The following is a 17,412-nucleotide window of genomic DNA, read 5'->3' as shown; positions in this document are numbered from 1 at the left end:
AAAAAAAAAAGGGAAATGTGTTGTCACGAAACGGAATGAAAGAAATAATGACAATTGTGATTATCTGCGAGTTTCGGGGATCTGACTGTTTATAGCGGTATAAACTTTAATCATTACGATAACTATGCGTACAGTTTAAAAAAAAAAAACAAAAAAAGTATCGTGTGTAATATTATAGATATTGTAGAATGCGAGACGATGCTACCGTAAACAAAACAAAAAAAAAACAACAAGGAATCCAAGTTAAAAGAAAATTTATGCGGATCTCTACCATTACTCGAAAGTTATTTAATTATTTATTTATTGCGACGTATAAACGAATCTCTGCTACTGACGCACGGATACGATCGTAAAAAAAAAAAAATATGATGTTGCCCTAATTTAATCGATATAATATAACAAAAGTTTACGTATGAATTTTCATTTTCTTCGTAGAGATTAATTTGTACCGTAGGGATTGATAGTGAACCGAGAGGGCAAAAAGAAAACAGGTACCTTTGGCTTATGGCAGCGCAAGCTTGCTTCTTCCCTGATTTGCATGGAGACTAGAATTGCACTCTGGTGCTTTCCTGTGATATAAAAAGTAAGATCGTTCAGAAGCATTGCAATTGTTTTTCACCGTAATTTTGTAAGTAAATCGAGCGACGGACGCAAGGCGTAAATCAAATTCTTGGACAAATTATAAAGAGATAAAAAAAGAGAAAAAAAAACAACGGAGGCGAGACTCGCGTCACCCCAATTTTTCAAGAAAAAAAAGGAACAAAAAAAGAGAGAAAGAGAGATGAAAAGAAAAATTTATATTTATCGGGAAATACGGGATTTGCGAGTGAACAAATACAAAAGCAGTTTGTCCGTGCCAAAGTGCTTTAATCAAAAGAACACATTTAACGCTACGTAGAAAAATTGCAACTTCTGATTTTGTATCTTTATCAAAAATGAAGAAAGAAATATGGTTTTCCACCCTTCTTTCGTCGTCCTCTCAATTGTCAGTCATATATATATACAGATGTATGTATATGTACGTCGTTACACGTTACCAGAGAGCCAATTCAAGATCTCTCTAAAAAATAACAATGTTCGTGCCATGGACCAGGTTAGAATTCGGAACACTCTGGTACCTCTAAAATGAAAAGAAAACGAACTTTTGTCGAGTAATCAGGCTCTTAATTTTGTTTCGTTTATACTGTGAAGTCATCATAAAACTGTATATTATTATATAATTAACGAACATACGCAATTTGAAAATTGTAGATATTTTTCATCGATGCAAGGTTGCAATGTGATGCAATGATTCAGTTCATGTAGATATCGCGAAGTATAAAAGAGGATTTTGTGTGAATAGGTTTTTTCTAAAATTGATTCTTTGTAAAAGGGTCTAATAATCATAGTTTCTATCAAACTCCTGTCTCTTTTAGTACTTTCACCAAGCCTGAAACATCTTACAGCTCATTGTCATCAGAAAAAAAAAAGACATTTATGGTTGATCGATAAATACTACAGAGTACGTGTTACGATAATAAAAAAGTATTAAATTCCTCTTTCTACTATTTCATGGAATTATTGTTATATTTGGAGATGGGCAAAATTTGATTCGAATAATAGACTGACGAATGAAAACATTGCACAATTATTTGTTCCATCGAACAGTTCTTTGAATAAACTTTTATTCATTCAACTTAAATTATAATTTCATCTTATAAATCAAAGTAATTATTATTGAACAAATTACCTGCCGATAGATTGCGCTCTGATATTAATTCTAATTATATAAAAGAGAATATTAAACATCCCAAAACATTATAAGCTTTTACAATTTCCTAAACGGATTCATGCAACTATAAATAACTAATTAAAAAGAAAACGGATGAAAGTTGTTTACTTTATTCGAAATTCTATCTATAGCCTGCCCATCTCCATTTAAATAACGTACTTGATAGCAATATTTCTCCTGAAGTTTTTCGTGTTTTACATTTACTACTGTTGAATGTTAAAATGTCTGATACATCCTATCTTTTTTTTTTTTTAATTATTGCCTGGGGTTAGCAACTTTCAGGTACCAATCAACTGCAATATATTTGACACATGTGAAATTATTATATATTTGAGAAAGCAATACTTGTGAGTCACGAATAGTGTTTTGTCATTTGGGAAACGTAAATCGCCGTGAACACTAGTCGCGGACAGGTCTATCGTTTCAAGTGCGTACACTTTTTTCAGCCATTTATGGTTCCAATGAATCAGTAAAAATTGTTTTGCTTAATATATTAAGACGACCAGGCAGAGTTGAACCGCGTTTGGTCAAATTCAGTTCTTGCTTTATATGTACAAAGGTTGCTATCGAGAGCTGCTAGAGCTGGACCTCGTATAGCGACGATGTCGGTGCCGTGGATTGTTCGGTGGACTTCGAGATCGTGTTCGTGGTCTGCGTCTAGGTGGACGTGGGCTTCTGCGACGATTCATCGGTGGTGAACGTCTACGATAACGCGGAGGTGTGTTTCTTCCGCCGCCACCCCATCTAGGTGGCGCTCTTCTTCCCATCAAAGGTGACATCCTCCGCATCGGCAACGGTCGTGGCTTTGGTAATAATACTGGAGCTGCAGTGATTTCTTGACCATCTATTTGTCCTACATAATCAAAATGCTTGGTTATCGATACGTGAGAATTACAATTAGGTGCATCATAACTGTATAATGAATTATGATCAATATTATGATCCTGGTGCAGGTCCTCGAAGTCTCAATTTATCGACTTTACTACAAAAGAATGTATATCTAACCAATACTAAATCGAGACTGCAAAGAGGACTCTTACTAGGATTGAAACCTTAATCGTAATTTATAATGGACTGAAAGTGACTAAAGACATTTATCCTTCTTATTACATCATTGTTTGTCAAGACAAATAATTAGTAAACTTCGAGATGTTTGTACTTACCACCATCCATGTGTTTCATTGCATTCTCTGCTTCATCTGCTGTTTCAAACTCTACATAGGCAAAGCCTCGTCCTTGATTAGGATGAAGCTTATCCATAGCAAAATCGACCATTTTAATCTGACCATATGTTGAAAAGATTTCCATAATATGTTCCTTAGTGACATTACGAGTCAAATGTCCAATATGTATTTTTGTTGGTCTGGGAATGGGTGACCTTTCTCTGCGTTTTCTACGTGGTGAAGGTGATCTACAAACCAAATCGAATTAAGAAAAAAATTACAAGGAAAACCATTAGATTTATCCGTATTTATCAGACCCAATATATATTTACCTAGATCGTCCCTTGGGTTTTGGTTTGTCGACTACAGAATTACTACTCTTCTTTTTGTCCTTTTCCCTGTCCCTGTCCCTATCTCTATCCCTCTCTCGTTCCCTTTCTTTCTCCCTTTCCTTCTCCTTATTGTCATGTCTCCGCGAAGCATCTACACTTTTGCTTCGACTTCGTTTCCTTCCTCTATCCCTGGAGCTCCCAGAGGAACTTCCAGAGCTACTAGAGGAGCTACTAGATGTAGAGCTCGATCTGGAACTACTTCCACTACTCGTGGACGATGATCCAGAACTGCTGTCGGAGGAACTGTCGAACAGAAACAATGAAAATGTAGTACATAGAATTTCCAGTTAAAGCATTACAAATTGGTTGAGAACAATTAATAATATCTCACCTACTGCCGCTACTGGTTGAAGAGGCAGCACGTTTCTTTCTTTCCCTTTCTCGACCTCTTTCCCTCTTGTTCTCTTTGTCGGTGGCCTCGGAGTCGCTTTTGCCCGTGCTGTCTTTACGACTGCGTGCCCTATGCCCACATGAAAACACCCGTCAACAAGGTTATCAAGGTTGCAACAAGAAACCGGTTATTAAAGAAACAGACAAATAATTTGCGTTACTTACATCGCAGATTTTGTGAACGTTTAAGTTGTAGGAGTAGTTTTCGCACTGTAAACAAGAGAAACCTTCGGTGAACGCTGCCCTGAACGCCAATAATGGCGGACCGTGCCGCTAAAATATCGTCGTTTTTCACAAGGCTAGTTCACACTGTTGACCAATCTAACAAACGATGCTACAAATAAATAATGCGCACGAAACACCTACGATCGAACAGTTTTATTTCATCGAATCCATAATAGAACAAACATGCGAGGTTTACGAAGCATACGAAACAAAATTACTAATAAAAACGACGCAGCGCTCATGTCGCTATTCCCGCCGGGTTTCGGCCATGTCACGCAACCATAAACCTAAGAAAATTTGATCGCAAGGTATCATATTTTCATTTCAAAAATTTCAGTTACATTCGCAGGAATCACGTTATCGTTATCTTCTCTCTCAGAATTATACGAGTCCCTAAAAACAACGTATGCGATTCTTTCTGATTGTTTAAGTTATGTTACTCAAACATAAGGAATCGCGACTGGTTGCATTATCTTCAGAGATGAGCAAAACCCTAGGCTTCGAATAAATCTGAAGTTTGCCGAGATGTTTGTCGGGTTTCCTCTTTTGAACATTTTCCAAAGAAGGAAACGAGACAAACACATCGGCAAACTTTAAATCTATTCGAAGCCTAGGGTTTTGCCCATCTCTGATTATTTTCCGAGATTGTTATTATAATGGTGTATTCAGTGGGCAAGTGATCACTGATCATGATTCATATTACTAGAAATCACTATATTCAACAGTGATGGGCGTACTTTACTGAACGCTGTTGTAGCGTGATTCACTGAATATAACCACTGTTTTTCACGAAGTTACTATGAGGATAATCAACGCTGTTTATACCGACTTGATCCGCCAGTGTGTCTTTGACAGTTAGAGTTCAGTGAAACGAATGTAACGTTATTTTTACAACGAAATAAACCTTCTATGACACACGATTACTTTTTATTCACTTTCGTTGAAATCTTCGGCGCGTATTTATAAATGAATGCATTTTACATTACGTCAGCCATATTGTTTTTAAAAACATTGCAAATGAAAAACTTATTTTTGAAAGAAATATAATCTAAAAAAATACCAACCGTTATGTTACAACCGAAGTTAAAATTAAGTTAAAGTTTTGCAAGTTTGACTGTTTTTACTAATGATTGAAAGCTGCAGTACAGAGTGTAATTGTATACGGTTATTGTAAAGAAAATAAGTGAAATCATGAAAGAAATGTTGACAAATCAAGCTACCTCAGGATATAGTAACTCTTTTGTTAACAATAATGGGGATACTAACAGCAATAATGCAACCGACAATAACTCGAGGAGATATGCAGTGCTCAGCACTGATTGGATATCTGCAATTGGAGAAGAATTAGGAATGCATCCTCTGCCTGATTCATTATTGCGGCGATTGGCAGAGGATGCATCTTATCGTCTAAGAGAAGTTCTACATGTATGTATAATTATCATTCATATATAATAAGACTTTTAGTTATACAGATTTTCAAGTATATAATTACGAGCTTATTTATGCCTTTATATGTATTTTATATGTACATTTCTGTTTATACAACCATTACACTTAATGTATGCAGATTATTAAGTACAAAATGTATTTTCAGAAATGTGTAACAAGACTAAAACATAGCAAGAGAAAACGTTTGACATCCACAGATGTAAATGCTGTGATTACCAACCTTTGCGATGTAGATCCAATTTTGGGTGCACCAGAATTTTTGCCAGAGTATCACACAGAGGCCAGAGTGTTTGTTCCTAATGAATGTATTATTAATCTAGTACAAGCAATAAACGATCCACTTAGTATATCACAGAGCAATGTACCTTTTATTCAAGGTAAAGTTTTCCAATCCATCAAGGCCTTATTTGATATTAACATTATTTATGATTCTTAAGTAATGTCACGATTATGCTTTTATTTCAGAATCAGAAATATGTGATGCCAGACTTGCTGAAGCACGTAACAATTATGCAAAACGTGCATTAAAGACTTTATTCAATGGGTCTCAAAAAACATTCCAGGTAAGATAATCTCAAATTAACTTACACTATAATTAATTATAAGCGTTACAGTTATTATTAAACTCATTTCAATCTTCATATGTATATATGAAGCCTGCATTAAGTCCAAAATTCTTATAGTATATATTTATAGGTCTTAATTAATGATTGTGCAACAAATGCACATTTGGGTGGCGAAGGTGTTATAGATAAATTGATGTCTATTGCTAGGTCCATGGTGATATCAAATAATGCACAATACACCAGAGTATCTACTCGAACATGCCAGCTTATCATTGCAATCGCAAGTAACAGTGAAGCTGTTTATCCATATCACTTAACTTCGGTAATATTCTGCAGTAAGATCACGTGGAATTCTAATGGCTAACTTTATGTTAAGGTAGAATAGTTCGAGACTTCTGATATCGTCTATTACAGGTAGATAAGTTGACCGAGCTACTGTTAGAGTTACTTTTAGGACAGAGTTTTATCAATCAAAATCTGGAAGCGCTTTTCAAGGAATGCGCACTGAAACTAATGCTTCGTTGGCCGTCCGTTGCTGATAAGTAAATATATTTTTTTCGCTGTTAAATATAATTTAATGAACGTCTAATTATAAAAAAGAATCATATCCGTTGAAAGGTATATTCCCACATTGGAGAACGTCCTTTTAAGGGAAGAGAAAGAAATTACCGTTGGAAGCAAGAAAAAGACGACAGCTATGGAATTGCTGGCGAGTGTTCAGCCATTAATATTTTTTCAACACGAGTCAGAATCTGCGCTTTCCGTGGAAAATGTTCTAAAGTACGCACCACCTGGCTCTGCTCTTTGGCAAAGGATAGCTGTAAGTAAACATAAAGGGAAAAGTATATTTTATTATTGCTTAGACTTGATGGTATAAGTCATCTTCGTCGACCAGTCGTACATAAAAATATAATGTTAATTACAAGTAACTGAATATATTTATCCTAAATTTACAAAAAATTAAATTTAACACAGTTTGTTTATGAGATATGAAATTATATATTATATGCAATTGTATTCGTCATTAATAATGTCATACTCTTTTCAGTTAGCTATCTGTGCCCTCGTAAAGTCACAGTCTCATAACTTGAATACTACGGTTTTTATGGAACATTACGGGGATTCCTTACTGCCGTACCTACCAGCCGATTATAAGAGTACAGTGAATGCGTTTAGGAAACCCACCCTACTTCCTATAACTATCAAAAGTAAGGTGAAATACGTTAACATCAGACCTGTGGCGGCTAGTCGAATGTTATGGGATCGACAATCAGCATTTCCCGATTCTACTTTACGAGGACCCAGACGAGAGATTAGGTAAGCAAGTAAATAACCTAAAAATATAGGAACCAAATAAAATTAGTTATCTGACAGGGCCACAACAATACCAATACTTACATTCAACTCTAAATCGTCATTGATAATTTATTGTCAACTAATGTAACTTCTCTGATACAACTTTAGGTTTGCCTTTGCTGGTGGGCGACCTGTACCACCAAACAATTTAAGACGAGTCAGTTTAAGGGCAAATTATCAAATTCTAAGAAGCGACCTTCAGGCTACACTGGCTCTTGTCGCGTCACGAAGATTGCTAGTGCTCAAAGACAAAAGGAAAAGACCTTGTGATACTTACGATTTAGTATACTGTTGTTTGTAAATTTTTATTCGTAGAAAATAGTGTAGTAGATGCTGTGCATCTAAACTTAAGATTGACATAATTTCGTTTTGTTATCGTTAGTGGTTTTAGTGGAAACAAAGTTAGTTTTATTTTTAAATTTTGTTTGAAAATATATCGATTTTAACATTTCTTCGTTAATGTGAGAAAACATTTTGTATAGTAACGCGTGTATATAATGTTCAAGTTCCATTATTTATGATCTTACTTACAATAGTATCATGTTTTTATAATAATGTCTCCTGTAAATTGGTATAAACATATATACAGTAAAAAATTTATTAAAACAGATGAAGGAATAACTGATGTAAGTAGTAACTAACCTCGCCCATTAGATGAATTTTCATTCATTTAAAGACGATCCTGATGTCCTTGCGGTAGCGGTGAACAGGGCAACATGTGTTAATTACTCAGACACGTGGGGTGAATATGCATTCTGATTGGCGACTGTATCAATAAAGTCAATATTATTTTCAATGTTGATATTCATTGAGGCAACAATTTTTTCTTAAATTATTTAAAGAAACAAGCATCGTATGAACCCCTTTATTCAAGTACATTAAAAAATTATATGTTACAAACAATCTTTCTTTGAGCGAGGAAGAATGTTTCTTTAAATGCAATCCGAATCGCATAAATCATTCGTCGTAAAAATGGGAAACGTCATGATTCATTCACTAAGAACATGACTCTCCCATTGCTTGAAGAAACTTTCTGTTGTCGACGATTAGTTTCTCTAAGCGTTCCTTCGTCGCCGATGTTTGCTTTTGCGTGAGTTTACGTTTAGCGGACTCAATCGCCACACGATAACCGGTAACATTGTGGAAGACTTTTATGTGTTTATCTCCGGCGACCAAAACGTATTCTCCTAAGGCATCAAAAGCTAGACACGTGATGGGACCTGTAATAATATTATATTAGTATGATTGTCCAACTACGCATTCTACGTAATTACGATGCATGCGCATCTTGAGAAACGAGATTACCGTTTTAATTGCACAAATAGACAAGAGACATACCCAAAAAAATATCTTCTATAGTATTATCTAATGAACCGTCGATCGTAGAGTAAAAACTTAACGAGGATCCATGAGCTATTGCCAAAACTTCGGTATTAGGAGATAGAGCGAGTCTTGCTGTCGCTGCAGTGTCCCATGTTCCGGTTAAAAGTACGTGTGGATCCTCTCCTTTCATATATTCAACTGTAAATATACAACTTGATCGTTATAATGAGATTCTACAGTCAGATTTTAACTTGCATGAAAGTTATGATTTAATTATTTTATTACTTTTAGTATTGTATAAACGATAAGTTCCATCTTTCGATACAGTAGTCATATGGCTACTGTCGGCACTAAAATTGAAGTCAAGTATTCCAGATGAATGGCCTGCGAGGTCGAAAGCCTTGGCTACTTGCTTAAAATCTCCTGATTTCGTGAATACTACTTCAAATATATTTACGTCTGGCGTAAACCCTAAAGAAAACAGTTTATAATTAAGATTCTTATTAATATACAATACAATGTTTGGTGAAAAATTGAATAAAGTGAATTAAATCGTTACCAGAAGCGCCAACGAAGCGACCACAGGGTGACACACGTGCTCGATAAATAGATCCTAGATACAGTTCTATAGTTGCAAGAATCTGGCCCTTAAGATCCCATATTACAAGATCGTTTGCTTTGCTGCACGTGATAATATACTTTCCTGTACTTGCAATGTCCATGCCGACTACATCTTCAGTATGCCGCTGAAACATTGGTAAGATAAAATATGTATGAAAAATATTACTAGAAAAGAAAAATTTTAAATACTTACTTTTGGAAATTCTAGAGCCTTTGTTGCCGAAGCCAGAGTACCATCCGATTTCTTGGAAACCTTGTATACTTCAATATTGTTTGCCACACCTTTATGTATGATGAAAGCCTTGCCATCAGGAGACCAACGTACCAATGTTGCATGATCAAATTCTATATTTACACGGAGCGATCGCTTCTCCTTTACTGCCAGTTCTTTTGTACACCACAATAATACAGTCCTATCTGTAATATAAAAAAATAATAGATTACAATATTATAATCTTTTTGAATTCCTAAAGAAATTGTAATGGAAAGGGTATTGTGATAAAGAATATGTTAAATATATAATTAAAAATTTGATCCCTTTGATGTAAGAGAAGAGGTATGGGAAGAAATTACACATGAATTATTATGAAGATTCTTTATTAAATGAACAATTTCAAATTTGTAAGATTTCACAGCAATTAAAACAACTTTCTACGAATACAATGAGCTAGGCAAAAGTAGTTCATGCTTGTAAACTGTTTTAAACATTACGATAAATGTACCATGCTTTAATTCTAAGTAACTAATAATATTGATGGAACAGCAATTAATTGACTGCGATTTATGATCTTCTGTTGCTCGGTGGTGGCATAAGATCTGAATCATCTTGCAAAAATCTATGTCTATTAATATAATCTACAAGACGTTCCGTTGTTATAGGTTTGCCGATAGTTTTACATACAGACTTAGCTGTAGTTTTAGAATTAGGAAATGATTTATCAGTTCTTTCGCGCATGAAAACCCATTGGCCATTTTCAAATTTGCATTCTATAATTGCGTTATTCAAATCCTTTATCTCTTTGGTGACTTTCATTTGACCAAATGGCATGTCTGCTCCACCCACATATAGATGTCCTACTTTCTTTGGAAGAATTCCTACACCAGATTCTGTAACTATTTTCAATTTAAAATCAACAGAGTTATGTGATAAGGGTTTCCATTTCAACACTTCTTTAGATAGTCCTGGACAATATGGTTCTTTAGATGGTTGAAATATTAAACCATCGGGTTCATGACCAAGTTGTTTGGCAAACTTGTCACTTAACAAACTAGCCGCCTGTGTCACATCCCAAAAGAATTTTAACCGTACTGCGAAAGGTTCCTTTTCTTTACGCAGTCTTCCCTCTTTGAGTGCTTTATGTCTACCACCCATAATTTCCCGTTCGATAGTACAGTAACGATCCGGATGATATGGCAATTTACTCACATCTTTGCCATCATACATAACTACATCGTACACTAAATATCTGGGAATCTCTTTTCCATCTACTTTATCAATCACCATTTCCTACAAAAATATTTCAATGAATATTTCTTTAGAAGTTATCTTAATAAAATGAAATTTAATTTAAAAATATTCTCTAAGAAATATATTATAGTCAAAACATGAAAATAAATTAATTTAAACAATACTTGTTGAGCTTTTCATGACAAGCAATATGTATCATTATTTTTTAAATAACCCCAGAATCCATTAATTTAATAGCAAGTGACTACTTACACCATCCAATAATGTGTCTCTAAGAGTTCTAGATACATCTCTTGGATGCGGAAAAGTCAAACCAGTAACTTGAAACACACTATTATCTCTATCAACAAAATAAATCTCTCCATCTGCTTGTATCAACATCATATACCTAAGTGAATACGAGCAATGAGTTTCAATGATGTTTTAAATATTTCAACTACATTTTCACCTAACCTGGTTCCATCTGCCTTCCACGATACCATGTATGGTTTCTCATGCAACAACCTAATATTTTCCTCATCCATAGAAACTGGTTGAGAACCAGGAAATCCTGACATTTTCCAAGAACATATATCTTGAACTCGTCTTTGTATTCCACTTAACTTTCGTTCGTCTAAAATGGCAGTTACACCAGGTACACCAGCCATGAATATAGGGTTCCTATTAATGTGTTCACGCTTTCTCTGTTGAACAGGAGGTAAAGTTTGACTACGGTTAGCGCCTTCAAAGCTAGGTCCTGCATCCGTATCTTCCACATTGGAATCATCATATTCCAGACACCATGCTGGCTTAGGTGGAGGTGCAGGAGCATCTTCTATGTCATCGTAACGTCTAAATAACTCTTGTATATAATCAGCTTTATATATACCTGGTGGTCTCGCTGTAGCAAATTCCACCAAGCCAGCATCGACGCTGGTACCATCATTTTCTACCAAATAACTAATTATAAGGAAGCCAGTTCTGTTGAAACCATGCGTACAATGAACACCAATAATTTCCAATGGATTGTACAATATGAAATTTTTACAGACTTGTACGAAAGTCCATGTTTGTTCTTCTGAAGGAGTCTCGCCGTGACCTCTACATTGTAGCTTTAAATATTTACAACCATACGCTTCCAAACTTTTCTTATCGTAAAATCTTGAAGTATTTGTTAGATCGATCCACAGGCCTAACTTTAGCTTTTGGCTCTTTAATGATGCGAACAACATATCCAATGTGAAACGACATTCTTCTGGTACCTGATTGTCGTACGCAGACGACAACGGTGTCTTGAAAGCGAGAAACTTATTTTGGATTAATTTGACCGCTTTGCGTGGACAGTGAAGCCATCGAGGTGGAATTGGACCCTTGTTGCGATTGCAATTTGACATCTTCACGAAGTTTTCTCTAGAAGATCGACGAGTATTCTTGTCCATTAGTTGATTTTTTAAATTTTAAATCTCTTAAAAATTAGTAAACATTTTCAGTCGATACAATGAAACTTGAAAATTGCGACACTATGACCTATAATTTTCGCAAACACTTGGACTTATCCCTTTCGCTGAACACTAAGCACGAATTTAATCTGCTCGATTTGTCATTGGTGAGCGTGAGTTAATAAAATAATGTACGCGAACGTGGGAATCGGCTAAAAAACACGTGAACGTCACTGTCGAGTATCTAGTAAGTCACCACACAGCTGTTACTAGTGTCCACTGGCCGCCATTATGTACTTTCACAATTTCGATTTTCGACGAATTTCTCGATCAGTCGATTGCTCGATACGATATTCGATACGATATCAATTTGATCTTCGAATATTTGAATCTTAAAAGTTCGTAAATTGTTAGGTTAAATATGTAAAAATGATGCGTCTTTGAACTCTCTTGGATTTATCATTAGGCGGGAGAATCTTAATAGTAATTGCTTTGACTAAATACAAAATTAATTCTCGTCAGCCCTGAATATTTTTCTTCGAATAAAATGAATATTATCCCGTGTCACCAACTATTGACCATCCAATAAGTGTGTGATTGAATAAAAATATTACAATATATATACGAATTGTAATAATTACAATGGTATGTATCTGTAATATTCAATGATATTTATTTACCTGTTATTAAAGTAAACTAACACAATTCAGATTATGAATGAAAGTTTTTAAAGTCTCCAAGTAGAGGATAAGTATTTTTATATGAAACTACCGAGTACCGAACTATGTACTTATAATATCTTTTGACAGATGTCACTAACTGTCACGAAAAACGGTTAAACAGAGATCTACTGTGGATACGTGATATTCGTTATTTTAAGAAACGAATTACTTTGTATGTTAATATAGTTTTAAAGCGTACAAACGTTACGAATACAACAGATCTGAAGAGGTTAGCGCACTGTTTACAAACCTAAGTGAACCTACGTGAAATATAGTTTTGGTAAGCATGTGTTTAGGGGAGGCAGCTCCGATAACCTTGACCTTGATATACGTTGTCAAGGCCACCCTTCTGAGTAACATCCAAGAGGTTTTAGCCGTCGCTCGTTTTTTATTAAAAAGTTATTAGCATTACATGGCGTTCAAACCGATTCCAAGTCCCTGAACCTGCATGTACGGTTAAAAAACAATATTCAGGGCCGTCGTCGGTTAGATTACCTAAAATATAAGCACGTAGGCGCAAAGCAAGGCAGAGGTAGTCAAGTAGTAGGGGAAATCGTGCTTGCAGTAAAGGAATAATTTGTCCTTGATGCTCCATGTATCATTGGCTCCATGGTCGAATGATCTCTTGCACATCAGCCGCGTCAAGAACAAAAGCTTGAATTCTCGACGTCGAGCTCTTTGTCGATTCGTTGCCCACGACGAAAGACATTAAATAAACAAGTAAATAATGAATTGCATTTTTTGTAACCATGCGTTTGTCTGCAAACATTTCGAGTCGTATGAGTTTCGATAATACAATTCCAACTTTTCTTACAAGATTGCAAAAGCATGACTGGTGTAAAGAATGGAAATTCATAGCCCCACCACATCTACTAACGATGGAAGAATTTGACAAAAACCACTTTCGAAATAATCACGTAAGATGGGCTCGAGTTGCAGATTCAAAAATCAGAACTCGTCACATAAGACTTACTCGATAAATAAAACCGATATTCAAATATTTGAGGTTAGATTTAGAAACAGCACCTAAGCCGCTCCTCGCCTCTTCGCGTGACTTAATTTTGTTTTATGAATGTTACCTTGCATGTATAACGGATGAAGAATTTGTGCAATTAAAGATGTTAAATAAAATAAATAAAATAAAAATATGAAAAACAGGCAAAAACAAAATTACCTTGGACCGTCGTTTTTATCAACGAATTTGTTACCGACAGATGGTACTTGAACATTTACTTTTACGAAAAATAATTTAAATCGTTCCGAAACATTACAGCTTATCAAATTTATTTGTACAAACTATAAATACTCCTAAAACGATACACGCATAACCAATAGCCTTTACTTTGCTAATAACTAGACTGCGGATTTTATGGATTTATGATATAGACTAATATAATAAACACATGCTAAACGTAACCAAAAGGTATGGGCACTTAACAATAACATTATGATAATTGTAGAATATATTCAACATACATATGTACATATATTTTACGTATGTTTTCCATATTATTGTACGTCATAAATGCATACAATACGCAGTCCACTAATAAACCAATTTAAATATTCGATCAAACTACAAACTAATTGTTGCAAATGTTGTAGCGAGTAAAACAGAGATCTTTCACAGGTGATACCGGTACGAGTATCGCTTTCACGAAGAAGTAAAGTATAATTGACGCAGATTGTACAAACAGAAAAAACAGAGCTCCGTCTCACATTGCCCGGAGAAAGCGTGACCGGGCTGAACGAGAGTAGCTGAGTAGACCGTTGCAATAAAGCGATACTCGACGTTAACGTACGAGCTGCTAAATATAAGTCATTCCCTCAGGGGCTCACCCACGCAATGAGTTCGTTTTCGATACGCGTAAATTCTTATCAACTCGTCTAGTAATTTCTCGTTTGCTATCGCGAGCTAAAAATATATACGCTTAATGTTTTTTATTCTCCATATTTCGGAACATCTATTTCTCTATTTTATTCAATTATATGTACATAATAAAATATCTCTATCCCTTATTTTGATAGTAATAGAATCGATATAATTATTATTATTATGACAGGATCCTTGAAGAGGTTAAGTTTCCACCCTAACCTAAATTCAGAATGTCATTTTCATTCAACAAATAACTCATCGAAAGTTGTTGATCTCTCATTGTTGATCTCTCATTGTTTATCCAGATAAGACTATTGTACATATGTTGGAATAATAACGAATGAACAACGCAGAATTCCGTCGCTGACAAAACGTGTACTTTCGTGTGTCAATGATCTCAAGAGATCTTGGTTATCGGTACAGTCGTAGATGCCGAACGAACTGACGTTAATCTCTCGACGGTGAACACGTTTCTCGATAACACCACAAAATAATCCTCAAAGAACGTAAATATTATTAACGGAATTCGTGCATTTGTTTCTTGGCAGATAAAGTGGAAAAAATTAAGCTCGTTGTCCGAGCGATAATATGCAAGCAGGAATGGACGTAACGTTACCGTGTGTCGCAATTGGCGACAAACGAGCCACGTTCGTGTCTTCCGTTTCATTTCCCAATCGACACCGGCCTAACTTACCTCCGGAATATTTAATGTTCTTGTTTCGAGCGAGTCTATCGCTAATCGAATTTTTCCTATTCTCTCTTCTACTAATCAATTCTATCTCAATTGCAGACTTGGCTCATCGAAAAATACAATTTTCCATTTGAGATCCATTTTTATAAATTATCAGACATATTGAGCAATAATTGTATTTTAAAGTCAAAATTATTTTCGAAAACTAATTTTTCAAATACATATATATATATATATATATTTTTATTATTGTATTGTTAGTGCATTAATTACACACATAATTATACACATGGTGCTGTTCTTTGCACTTTCTCAAAACTGTTGCAACCTGGTTTTAATTTCGACAATATAAGGACTAGTTGAGGCATCGATTATGTTTCTTTATACGGTCTCGAGAGCATCTGAATTGTAAGGATTCATCGAAATTCGAAACAAGAATGACATCTATCGTAATCACTCTGTCAACAGCAAGCAATTATCTTATATGTGCAAATTGTAGAAGCTTAGCTTACAAGGATAGTCGAGAAGTCATTTGACTCCAATGACGCGAATCTTTTTACGAGTATACAAGTCTCGACGACGGCGAAATTAATTACGACGTTGTTCAGCCGAAAATCAGAAATCCATTTACTTAAGAATTCTGTTTACATTGGATGTACAGGTCGTTGGCGAAATACGTGTGTTTCGAATGATGACGTAAAACAATTCGAATGCTGTCATTTCGGTTGAATTCACGAGTATGTTAATCTTAACTTTTTTATCAATCTACGTTAATCTCCTTTGTATTCGATGCGCTTTTGGTTACGATCCTCGATTCGATTACACTAATTTGACAGTTGAATCGAGCTATAATATGACATTACAATAAATTCAAATTCTACGATACGATACGTGGGCGAAGCCGCGACGGGGGATGCTAGTATACTAATATTAGTATAGTACAATAGTTGTGTCCTACAGACGTGCGTTTTCATTTTCTTTTATCACAGTGGCATACTTGAAGCTCCGCGGTAGTAGCGTATGTCTTTACCAACCAGCGATAAACTAATTCTAACGAAACGAGTACACAAAGCTTTTATCGTAGTTACGTCATAAGTGTTTTGTTGGCCCACCGGATACTGCAATGGCGCTATCCGTCCAATCTAACCGCTATCTTGAACATTGTGCACTCTTTTCGTCCTGTTATTCTCTATTTCCTTCCTTCGTGGTATTCGTGCGCGAAAACAACTGTTATGTTTCGAATAGATTAGATTATTATCGTAAGAGTCCATACGAAAAATAACGCACGGAGATTCGAACCGTGCGAGGCGTTGATATTACATTGTTATCATGACGAATGTTGAGAAAAAATTCCTTAAAGCGAATGTTACATAATGTAAAGCATGTAAGACAATGCACTGTTAATTAAGGTTATCTTTGCCGTTTGTAAATGCTTAAAATTCCAAGGTCGTCAAAATACAATCAGTGTTATAAGTCTGGATGCACATGGTACGAGAAAGAGGAAAGTAAGCTTAGAATGTACTTCGTTATCGAATTGTTTACGTGAACAATGAGAAACCGGCGCAACAGCTATGTAACGATAAGATCACATTTTGTGAATCTTTAAATTCGATTAAATTCTAATTAAATTTCATAATATCGCAACAATATTGGCGCATCACTTCAACATTATTTTATACAAAGAAAATCGATATTTAAGACTTCACCGATCGATAGCCTAGTAACCACCTTTTTGGCATGGTAACTACTTGTTTATTTATTACCGAGATAGCATTGTATGCTTCCACCAGTATACAGGGTGTCCCAAAAGTCGGGGAGGAGCCGGAAATGGGAGATAGCTGAGACGATTCTGAACAACAATTTCCTTTGCAAAAATGTCGGATGGGGCTTCGTTGAGGAGATATTAAGAGAAAACCCCGACCAATCAGAGCGCGCGTAGCCTTCGCTACCGCGGCCGCTCGAACGGTCTACGCGCGCTCTG

At 35.5% G+C, this 17,412-nt stretch overlaps 4 protein-coding genes across 5 annotated transcripts; 1 reads left to right on the top strand and 3 right to left on the bottom strand.

The window, feature by feature from the left end:
• Positions 1 to 846: 846 nt before the first annotated feature.
• Positions 847 to 4,218, bottom strand: LOC128886914 (RNA-binding protein with serine-rich domain 1-B-like). Its single transcript, XM_054142181.1, has 5 exons — positions 3,882 to 4,218; positions 3,658 to 3,786; positions 3,267 to 3,569; positions 2,935 to 3,182; positions 847 to 2,624 (listed from the first exon to the last, which is right to left on the bottom strand). Coding segments are annotated over exons 1-5 (972 nt in total). The 5' UTR covers positions 3,884 to 4,218; the 3' UTR covers positions 847 to 2,334.
• Positions 4,219 to 4,962: 744 nt separating this feature from the next.
• Positions 4,963 to 7,992, top strand: LOC128886913 (uncharacterized). Of its 2 annotated transcripts, none has more exons than XM_054142178.1 (8): positions 4,963 to 5,366; positions 5,536 to 5,767; positions 5,856 to 5,953; positions 6,087 to 6,278; positions 6,371 to 6,498; positions 6,557 to 6,776; positions 7,005 to 7,273; positions 7,421 to 7,992. In XM_054142178.1, exons 1-8 carry the CDS (start codon positions 5,133 to 5,135, stop codon positions 7,611 to 7,613), a joined length of 1,566 nt encoding a protein of 521 aa, XP_053998153.1. In that variant the 5' UTR covers positions 4,963 to 5,132; the 3' UTR covers positions 7,614 to 7,992. The 2 variants fall into 2 exon arrangements, with proteins under 2 accessions (XP_053998153.1, XP_053998154.1); XM_054142179.1 differs by having other exon boundaries at positions 6,575 to 6,776; positions 7,421 to 7,991.
• Positions 7,993 to 8,308: 316 nt separating this feature from the next.
• Positions 8,309 to 9,942, bottom strand: LOC128886766 (transducin beta-like protein 2). Its single transcript, XM_054141929.1, has 6 exons — positions 9,918 to 9,942; positions 9,450 to 9,673; positions 9,195 to 9,381; positions 8,921 to 9,106; positions 8,651 to 8,833; positions 8,309 to 8,532 (listed from the first exon to the last, which is right to left on the bottom strand). Exons 1-6 carry the CDS (start codon positions 9,940 to 9,942, stop codon positions 8,309 to 8,311), a joined length of 1,029 nt encoding a protein of 342 aa, XP_053997904.1.
• On the bottom strand, positions 9,837 to 12,449 carry LOC128886912 (mRNA-capping enzyme). The gene is made up of 3 exons (XM_054142177.1): positions 11,178 to 12,449; positions 10,977 to 11,112; positions 9,837 to 10,763 (listed from the first exon to the last, which is right to left on the bottom strand). Exons 1-3 carry the CDS (start codon positions 12,140 to 12,142, stop codon positions 10,038 to 10,040), a joined length of 1,827 nt encoding a protein of 608 aa, XP_053998152.1. The 5' UTR covers positions 12,143 to 12,449; the 3' UTR covers positions 9,837 to 10,037.
• Positions 12,450 to 17,412: the final 4,963 nt, after the last annotated feature.

The sequence above is a fragment of the Hylaeus anthracinus genome, unplaced genomic scaffold, assembly GCF_026225885.1.
Source record: "Hylaeus anthracinus isolate JK02 unplaced genomic scaffold, UHH_iyHylAnth1.0_haploid 11985, whole genome shotgun sequence".
Taxonomy (NCBI): domain Eukaryota; kingdom Metazoa; phylum Arthropoda; class Insecta; order Hymenoptera; family Colletidae; genus Hylaeus; species Hylaeus anthracinus.
Note: the sequence above shows the minus strand (reverse complement) of the source record. Positions and strands in the feature narration are given on the sequence as shown.